At 35.9% G+C, this 10,579-nt stretch overlaps 1 protein-coding gene across 1 annotated transcript; it reads right to left on the reverse strand.

Annotated features, from left to right (window-relative positions):
- Positions 1-7,208: 7,208 nt before the first annotated feature.
- LOC149609986 (glycerophosphocholine cholinephosphodiesterase ENPP6-like) lies at positions 7,209-10,295 on the reverse strand. Its single transcript, XM_089859780.1, has 7 exons — positions 9,292-10,295; positions 8,634-8,981; positions 8,461-8,570; positions 8,250-8,405; positions 8,032-8,175; positions 7,623-7,737; positions 7,209-7,563 (listed from the first exon to the last, which is right to left on the reverse strand). The coding sequence occupies exons 1-7, from the start codon at positions 9,635-9,637 to the stop codon at positions 7,319-7,321; spliced, it is 1,464 nt and encodes a 487-aa protein (XP_089715906.1). The 5' UTR covers positions 9,638-10,295; the 3' UTR covers positions 7,209-7,318.
- Between the last annotated feature and the right edge of the window lie 284 nt (positions 10,296-10,579).

Below are 10,579 nucleotides of genomic sequence, written 5' to 3' on the forward strand. Positions count from 1 at the left end.
TAAGTCTCAATAGAAAATGTCGAGTCCGCCCAAAAATGTCTAACTATTCGTCACTCTGATCACTCATTCTTTGAAAGTAGCGAAATCACTTTCTAGATATTCCCTTAAAGGGACACTTAACTGTACTTAGTATTCCCTTCCATTCGACCGAAAATGAACTGACGAAGGTTAGCTATAGGTTAGAGAAAATGTAGCATGGGGAAAATAAAGTAAGTTAAGATATTATCAAAATTTATCTTTGGGTTTGGTTTAAATGTATCTTGTATCACATTAGTGTTAGAATAAAGCGGAACCAAGAAAGTATTATTTAAAAATAATATTTGTTTTAATTTCGAAACGTCGGAGCTTCTACTGCTCTTGCTATATTATCTGTAGTTAGGTTAGGTTAACATTACGTGCATTTGGTCGAACTGGTTTTGGTGCAATGGGACTAAGGGACCCAACACACCAATTTTTATTTTCAACTTCTTATGGTTATATGAACAAGAAAGAAAAAAGTTTAATCAAATGTTTTGCTAAATCACCTATTCTTTGGATAATATGAAATTTTATTTAAATTAATTTTAATAATCAATCTACGTCTTGTTCAGTATTAATGCAGGCTTTATAGTTAAATCCAACCTAAGAAAGGGTAAAATTCCTCGTTATTAACCCTTGGTTTGGATGGACTTTCCAAGTTTCCGAGTACATTCACAATAAAAAAATAACTTTGTGGAAGCGATTCAAGTATAACTTTAAATTCGAAAGAAATACTTCTTTTTCAATCTATTTGGTAGATCAGTGAGATCAATGGAGCATCACTGATATATGCTGGCCAAGCCGAATCAATCGAAATATCACCCGGGCTTACTGACATGCCATCCACCCTACAGTCCCCCTCCTCCCTCTCTCTCCCTCCCCCATCCCCCTGTCCATCCCTCTGCGTCCAGACGTCTCGAAACAAGCATCTTTCCATTTATTTTATCGTAGGCCTACAAGGTTGTAGGAGTGTTTCTTTGGGAAAAAGGTTTTTGAGTGCATGAGAGTTAGGGAAAATATATATACTGGGTCACGCGTTACGAGCCAGATCGTCGTATATATTTCCATCCCTTGATTTATTGACTATCTTGTTAAGGGGAGTGACGCGAGGCAAAAGTCATGGAGACTTTATACCACTGAAATACGACTACAACCTCCTACTTCTTCGGATTGTTCTAGAACTACCTATAACAATTGACCTGTTTTAAGTTGTCAAGAGTGTTAAATTCGACCAACTGAAGAATAGTCGATGCTAATAGAGTGGTACCAAGAGGGGAGGAGCTAAGGGGACGTGACGTCACGTGACGTCAATATTGGTAGTCTAAATTGTATGGCCTAAGTTGACGACTTCAAGATGGTCGCCAGAAAGAGTTAGGAGTGTGTGACATCACGAGAATGTTTGTGGTAGTATATTACACACGCTATTCTCATTTGCGTTTAACACGTGTTAACAAGAATGCATACAGCTATAGCTGTTTTGTAAACGCGGCCTAAAAATACCGAATCATTTTTATAATCAGGCACTTACCAACCTCATTTCTGTTCAATTCTATGACCTCACTATAAAAAAGAATGCAACTTCATTACTCCCGTATTGGAAAAAGTTGACATTTGAGGACAAAAATATGTTACGATGAGAAATTTGTCCTTCTATTGATTGCCGCGGTTTTTGTGGCCTTTAAAACTAGGCTATTGCTCTATGTTAGTCGACTGCCCACTGTTTATCTCCCTATTCCATGCTCGTATGGACACTCATATAACTTGAGCCTAAAATAATACACCATGCACAAATTGCGTTGGCTTGAGTGAATAAAGTTCGCGAAATTGACTCATTAAAACAAATTAGACAGTCTTTATATTTTACGAGCCGACAAAGGCTTAGATTTTAACAAGTGTTATCATAACTTCATAAGATATGTTCAAAAAGCCACAAATAAATCATGGATATACGATAATCTGGCTCCAAGACGCGCGGAGACTTTTCCTAATCTAGAACGACTTAAACGGGTCAATTCGGTAGCACTTTAGCCTACAAAAAGACACCCTAGAATCACCAAGATAGTTCAAGTGAAATCGAGGAAAGAACCACAGAAAATTTAGTATAATATACACTTACTCCCTAAATCATTTGTCTAAAGAAATGGAACCATTACGTAAAAAAATGACAAAACGTTCCAATTCCAAGTCTCAAGGGAGGGAGACCAACAACCCGTTCACTATATTGGCTACGTAACGTTTCCTGACCTTTAGAGAAAGTTTTAAAAGTAGACGATATAGGCCTATATGGTGGAACTTTTCAAAAACCAATCTTTTAAACTTTCTTCGGAGAGGCACTGACTTATAATAAAAGAAATGCGGGGACAGCGTTATTTTTCCCCCAGGAATCTTTTTGTCGCTTTGGTCTGCAATAGATTGCTGCGTGAAATAAAATGGGAAAAAAAGTCATTCCTTTCCATTCTCACTTATCCATTTTTAATATAAATTTCTTTAAACTCGGTTAAACTCGGTACTGCCAGAAATGGCAGAAATTGCGTGAGATTGTTGAAAAGAACATTGTAAGGTCTCCCAACATTTTTTTATATTTGCCATCACCACCCTCATTTTGGACAACTTTTACGTTATTTTTTCACTGCAAATATGTGATTGAGGAAATGAAAAGGATAAAAAAGGAAGAGAAATCGTCAAATATTTAAAATAAGGAAAAAGTTGTAAAAAAATTGGGTTTTATGTAAATCAGTCCCATTGATTTAAAAAAATTCTTTTCTCGAAGGACGTTTTATTGATTTTTAGATTTGGGAATTTTTAAAAATTCCTTTATCGTTAATTTTCAGACGAGAATGGCATTTGCGTTAAAATTTGTTAATGAGGGATTATTTGAAATTTCTTTTACGCAGTTCAAATAAAATTTGTTATATAACCTTTGTTCTAACTCTTTCTTTTAAAAGATTAAAGGAAATTTAGTTACGTATGTATGAAGTCGTAACTGAGTTAATTACGTAATTAAAAATTGCACTGAAATTGCAGTTTTTACAAATCTATTGTGGGATAGTTAAATTTGAAATGACAATTAAAAATTGATACATCTGTCTTTTAAATATTGAGTTTCTACACTATACAGGGTGTTTCTGACCGAAATATCTAATACGACCCACTATTTGTCTAATATCAATCTCCATCCAAACGTTTCAGTATTTATAGATTTTATCATCCTGTTTTTTTTTTTTTTTTTTTTTTTTTTTCAATTTCAGAATATAAGTCCTACACTACCTCTGTTTCCATGGCAATGTTTTACGTAAGAAACCAAATATTCACTTTTCCCAACAAAAAGAGAGAAAAAAATAAAATAACCGCGACAGTGGTTGATATTTTAGCTTTTATAACAGACCTCAAATATTCATAACTAGAGAGCTTTTGTCTGACAATATTGATTTCTTGGTAATAACTTAATATACATATTGAAGAAATAATTAATATGTCAATAGCTGCTCGGAGGAAATAAGGAAACATTCATTAATTAGTTCCACTAATGAAGGATTTGCTTTGAACGAAACGTAGAAAGGTCATAAGGCAAATTAATCTATTATTGCGTCTTTATATTTGACAAGTAACAAAAAGAAATTGGAGGAGGTTTTCTAAGTTGCTTTAAAAATAACTTAATTATTTGGATGTTTTAATAATTGCTATTATTATTGAAAGACTAAAGGTATGCTTAAACGCACCAAAAATTAAATAAATTTTTTTTTTAAATTTCATCTTGATTGTAAATTACCAGGGATAGATGTAATTTTAGAAGCAGGAATGGAGAACGGTTAGTATTAGTAGACCGTGATTTTGTAGTTGGTGAAATTGTGTTTATTAATTAAGACTGGAGAAGTTAAGCTTTGTTAAAAAAGCATATGGCCTGGGTTAGCGCATATAACAGTATCATGGAGCTATGATAATAATTAGGTAATCTACTCATTAAAAATACATAGTTTTCAGACTATGAGAATTGATACCATCTACACTGCAGGAGGCCAGGCTACTTGACGGACTAACTGCAGTTTACCAAGTAACCAGGTCTCCTGATGTAAATGATATAAATGTATTCGTATTTTTCGAAGAAAAGGTGATTTAATGAATGTGTTATATTTTGTTGGATTAACCCTCCCAATTAGAAATTATTCTCGCGTTAAATAGGATCAAGGCCCCTGGTAAAGTTCCATGTCTCTATAATTTTACACGCAAAAATATAATAAAATTAAGTTCAACTCTTTATGATGAAGCCTCAATTGAAAAGATGAAAATATAACGCGACCGTCTTTATAGTGGAAACCACGTCCAAGTAATTAAAACGAAATTATAATATAATAAGCCAATGATATAGTGAACAAAATAGCCCATTACGGATATACATGTAAATGTACTATAGCAATGAAAAACGAGTGACCGTTTTTTTCCAATTTTAGTAAACAAACTGTATTTCATATTACCAGAAAGAATGAGCTAAGAAAAACACCTATTTGTAACTCAAAACGAATATAAAAAAATAAATAAACAAATACATCCCAAGTTGGTATTTTTGTAGATATAAGATCATAATAAATAAATAATTAAATATTTACCCGCAACCCTATACGAGATTAAATGAAATTGAAAATAAAATTTCTACAAGTTTAGATTAAGACCTTTTGTATAGTTCAATTCGTCGTTTATATATAAAAAAATAATAATCAGGGATTGCGTACATTATGGAGTGTATATTTAATGTCGATTATGTGTTTATTAAAAGCAGCTTCGTGTTTTGTAAGAGGTTTTTGTCCAATATATTCGTTGGGGACACACTTATTTGTACCCTCAAACATTTTGTCAAATGTTTTATGTATATATGAGAAAATAAAACAATATTGTTTGAAAATAAGTTGTCTTTATGGAATTATGCCCAAGCCTAGACAATTATCTACTAAATTTTAATTTACAAGCAGTGCCGGGTAGCTTAGATAGTAACTTATAAATACAAGTTACTGAATTTATGTTTAATTCAATTTCTTTTATCTGATATTATTAGAAGAAGTTTGGTCTAATTTCTCTAATAAAGTGGGATTCAGAAAATAAAAATAAAATAAGTAGAACACCTAATTTCCAAAGAAAATTGGATCAACTCTATACAAAAAGAGAAATTGCAGTAGCCAATTCTGATGAAAGGATTTCAAGAAGGAAAAGTATCCCAAGTAATAAGAGAAAGCAATTAACTCCTTTCAGTGTCGCATTAAGAAAAATTGGATGAATTGAGTAATTAGAGAAATTAATTAAAGCTAAAGCGGCTCTAGATCGTTCTTGCGATAGAAATTACCGAGAATTTCGGAGCCAGACGAGCGAGATAATCCCTCCTTAAGAAAACAATTCATCTTTTCCTTATGCAAATTGCGTCGAGAAGAGCAAGACAGTCGGAAAGTGTAAAGTGCGTAGATTTTTTTGCAAGAGACAGGGTGTTTCTGAAAGGACCGTCAGGAATTAAGAACAGAGTTCTTCGGGCGATTTTGAGTCGACAATCTTCTATAACATTTTTGCCCAAAGGACCACTGTTCTCAAGCTAAGATTGGGGTATTTTAAAGATTACCCCTTAAATTTAATCAAGAAACTGATTAAGACAATAATTTCTAACTTAATTAAGGGGTCATCCCTAAAACACTCAAAATCTTAACTCGAAAACCGTTTCCCGGACGGCAAAATGTCATAGAAGTTACATTTTCGACTCGAAATCGCCCAAAGAACATCCCCCTTAATTTCTGACAGAAACACCCTGTATTTTTGAAAGCCGAGGATTATTAATAACCATTGCTGAATCTCGAAAGAATCAAGTGTCTAGAAGATACTAAGCAAGGAGAGCAACAGTAAATGAAGTTAAGCATCCGCATATTGCATCGATTAGGAATTTAGGTAACTGCCTTCTTAGAGATCCTTATAAAAAGGGGGGCGCGGTATAAGCCTCTTCAATGTAACTAAGAGAGAAAGAAAGACACGGGGTAAAACTCTGCCTTCCAACTCGCTTTTCGGCGCCTGGGTTCAGAGAGTGCGCCGAGACGGTTGTGGGTCAACTGCCCTTGAATCATGTAGGGAGAAAGCGTTTTTTGGCTCTAGGAATTTTTGGTTTCATGTACAGGCCACAGTCAATTAGGGGGAGAAAAATTTGGGGGAAGACTATTGATGGTTTTAGGAAATTTTAGATCATTGTCAGGGTCGTAGGAAACCTTTTTCCGAATTTCTACCACCTATCAAACCAGGAAGTAGAATAGAAACCCTCGGAAGGAGAAACAGACTGACAACAGCCTCAAAGATTTTACATATATAGAATAACCCTTCTATCTACTAATTAGTATAAAAAACGAAAACCACAGCTTACCTTGACTTGGCCTATTAGCAAAATAGAGATATCCAGCTGGAATTTCACACATTTTTATCGTGTAGTCTTCGGTACGCCTTGGTACGCGCAAAATATGTCACCCAATTATTGTTAATCACGTTTCAATTCGAGATAAATCACAGCTTTCAAAAGGTCTTCACAAGGATTAGCAAACTGGGGTGGTTTGGCGCTACAAAAAGGAAATTTAAAATCTCATACATCAAAGTCCCTCGAAATTTCACAGTACGCCGTACCGGGGGGGAGGAAGTAAATGAGTACAATTCCCCCCCAAACACAGTTTACTCGGGTCTCAAAATCAAAATTACAGCGTTGCAAGACGTCTTTAGAAATACAAAGTCCACGGTTTCGTGTCACGTGTCTTAATTCGCTCTAATGTGATCTCCAAAAATTATTTTTTGGTCGACAAAATTATAAAAGACATTTTTTACTGTTCAGTATAAACCATTCCATTAATTACAAGAAGATAAACCAACACACAGGCGGGAGACCGCCCCCTTGGGATGATTTCCCTGCCAAGAGGCAACACCAGACGAAGTCCAGACAGGAGGGTAGGCGACTCTCGCTGCCGCTAGCGGTGCTGCTTAAAGGGAGGAAACAAAATAAGAATGTGACTTCCCCCGTCTCTGTGGTGTTTGCTTCTCCTTTGGAATTAATGAAGTTGAAAACACGTGGTTATTCTTGGGCAACTTTCAATTACAGAAAATTTGGCCAAGGATGATTACACGTGGAATAGATGTAGCGCCTTATGAATTCTGAAAGCAAACGGACAATCTAGATTAGTGTGGGAATTAGACTCCTGGTTTTATAAAAATTATTTTATTTAATGAACAACATGACAAGCAAGGTATTGTTAAACAGCTATGAAACTCTTATTATTATTATTTTTTTTTGATCAAATCAATCAAAATTTTTTAAACAAAAACTAATCAACGCTATTAAAAATAAAACACTTGGCTTCAAATCGGCCACAGAGTCATTGGGATCGGTTTCATCATCGTCGTCATCATTACCATCGTCCAACAATTTCTTGTACCTAGCTTCTGACCCATTATTTGGATTAGGCGAAATGTCAAGCAAGTCGCAAATCAAATTATAGTAATCCACGTTTTCCAAAGGTTCACTGACGTAGTTTTTCTTGAAAGCTGAAATTGTATCGTATCTTATTACCGCGTTACTTGGTCTCTTTCTTTAATTCTCTTACCTGGGCCTTTGGCGAAAAATATGGTTCTCATATCTTCAACCTCAAAGGGGTCATAACCATGGTATCCTTTGAAAACCGTCGTGTCGTTATTTAAACTCTTCTTGTATTGTTTCAGCTGAAAAATAAGGATTTCATTGACTGAAGTCCATTAAATTAAGTTTGAAACGATGGCAAAATTTAAACAGTACGCGATACATAGTTTTCAGACTAGGAGCATTGATACCATTTACACCAGGAGGCCAGGGTACGTGGAGGGCAAAGTGCAGTACCAAGTAGACTGGCCTCTCCTGGTGTAAATGGTATCAATCCTTCTAGTCTGAAAACTACACGTATCAAGGTTCTATTAATTAGTAATGCATTAATTGTAAAAACGGTTTGTTACTACAAGATCATCAAAGTCTAGTATTACCGGTTTTATATAGAATCCTTTATCAGCTTGTATCCAAATGGGCAGAACCAAAGAATTATTTTTAACGTGGTACTTCTCCGGAATGTCCTCTTTCTTATAAACGTGAAGGCCTTCGATATTCTTTTCCATTAAACTTTTGTACAACTAGACAATTTATTAAAAATGATCAGGATGTATTAGTAGCGTCAACTTCAATAAGAATAAAAGAATATGCGTACAGCTTCAAGTTTTCCTTCCTCAGGAAGAATCGTTGAAAGCGAACCAGAACCCAATTGGTATCGAATAAAAGCGGCGAACGGTTCCAAGCTAATGTACTTAACGTCATTCGGGCCGGTGGAAGTCATACCATGATCGGAAACAATCAAAATGTTCACCTGAAAATAACATTTATGATAACTTATGATCATTACTTGCTTAGTAATGCCATACTTTATCGTCCAGTTCTTTCTTAGTTATATTTTCTTGCAATTCAAATATAATTCCGTCAATGTCGGCAAGGGCTCTTTTGACCTGTGGTGAATCAGGCCCATAAATGTGTCCTGCAAATTATAGATTATCATATTGAGTTACAAATATGGGTGGATTAAAAATATCTTATTAACCGTAATGATCTACTGGTCCGTAATAAACGCCAACAAAGTCCAACTGATCATCTTTAATTTTATCCACGGCTTCTCGAAGTCTGTCCCTAACTTGGTCATTGGGCGTATTCCATCCTGTATGGGGTAAACAGGCCGACGTGTGTTTGCCACCGAAGATGGCTTGGCATCCGCCCCACCAGTACATAGCCGTTTTATGTCCCGCTTTTTCAGCGTTGATCCAAATCGGTTCGGCTTTATTCCACCAGTGAGCGTTTGTGGAGTTTATATTGGGTAACATCATGAAAAACTCTCGGCGTTTGGCGTCGTACATGTGGTTTTGTACGAATCCGTGTCGTTCGGGGTATAATCCTGTTAATTAAACATAAAACACGTACATGTTCAGAACTGATTTTGAACTAAAATTCAAGTGCACTTGATAAAATGAGCATTGCTCATTTCCTCCGCGAACAGGATACTGTCTAAATATTACATTCATACGTCATAACGCGTTTATAAAGAATGGGTTCAAAATAAGACGGTAAACATTAAAAAGCAAGGACAATTAACATTAGTGTGTCAGTTAGAACGTGATTGCATTAAAACAAAGATAAGTCAAATAACAGGCAAACTTACAAGCATATGAACAATTATATCACACTGATATACCGTGTTTACTCACCAGTAGAAATGCTGTACCAATTTGGATAAGAATTGGCTGGAAAAACGGGCATGACGTACTCGGCCCGTACGCCATCTTGGGCTATTTGAGGGAACCCTTTGAGGCCCGGTTCTCTGGCAACGTAATCCCAACGAACCCCGTCTACCAAGATAAGGATGACTTTCTGATCCTCATCCTCCGGTCCTTCGTCATCATCGTCATCGTCATGTTCATCTTTAGGTTCGTCGGAAGGTAATTTCTCCTCTTTCTTATCCGGATGTAGTGATTTGGATGGAGCCGATGAAATTAAAGCTACGCATAAGACATTCAGGAGTAGAAAAATCGCGACACCCCGCACCGGGAGCATTCCGTTCACTTGTGATGAACCGGCAGATTCCGAATTCTACTCTGCTCTTGAACCTCTGGTCCTCTCCTCTCTTCTCCTATACCGAGGATATTGATCCTTTTTGGTGAAGACCCTGGAGCGATCCGTTTGATACTGCTTGCCAACGCAATATTACTAAGCGGCGAAGACGTTCGAAGAGCCTGAGATACTCGCTACCTTACTTCGTTTTGTTGTTTTCATGGTACCATCCTCTCTCTATTCTTTCCCAACAGCTGTATAGTATACTTTAAAGGAAAGAAGAACCTCTAAAAACTTTCAGTATAAGCTTTAGATGGAAGTCTAAGCCCTGTTAAAGTCTCAGTACTTCTGTATAGTAAAAACATTGTGAAATAAGATCTAGAATATTCATCACTTCAGCTAAGAGAAAATAGAAAAATAACGATAAACAATTGATAAAGCGGATATAAGGGTTTGTATACTTTACAGTTTTTGCAAACACTTTAAAGCTAGCCCGTCGTATAAAGGATATGTGTATAAGCATAGGTTTATACGATATATTCAATAAGTACGACATTACCTATACTTCGAAATGCTAGAGACTTACTGAGCGCTAGTTCGAGAACGACAAGCGAGAATTGAAGTCCTACACTTGGTTAGTTTTGTAGTCCATCTTCCTATTTAGTCTGTGCTAAGTCTTTGACATCGCCTCTCCAGGCGTGACTTTACGAGAATCTATGACGTTTCACCTCTCACTAACACTATTTAAACTCCATACTTAATCATCCTAAACGATCCGTTTCGAATGCTAAGGGAACAAATATTTGACGGTTTACCTCCCCTTATTATGGCACATGATACAACATACATGTTTGGGCTGTGGAATTGACATCTATTATTAGATAATGTAGCTGAGATCGGGTTCTTAGAACTCCTGGAGAATTTCGTTTATATAGTATTTTTTTA

This window comes from Phalangium opilio, unplaced genomic scaffold, assembly GCF_054372755.1.
Source record: "Phalangium opilio isolate 3A_F unplaced genomic scaffold, DU_Popi_V2 ptg000344l_1, whole genome shotgun sequence".
Lineage (NCBI taxonomy): Eukaryota > Metazoa > Arthropoda > Arachnida > Opiliones > Phalangiidae > Phalangium > Phalangium opilio.

Excerpts from the sequence above, each read along its gene's own strand:
- LOC149609986 (XM_089859780.1), bottom strand. The coding sequence starts at position 9,637 with ATGCTCCCGGTGCGGGGTGTCGCGATTTTTCTACTCCTGAATGTCTTA. Across the intron at positions 8,571-8,633 it reads CGGACCAGTAGATCATTACG|GACACATTTATGGGCCTGAT; the intron begins GTTAATAAGATA and ends TATAATTTGCAG. Across the intron at positions 8,406-8,460 it reads AGAAAGAACTGGACGATAAA|GTGAACATTTTGATTGTTTC; the intron begins GTATGGCATTAC and ends TGTTATTTTCAG.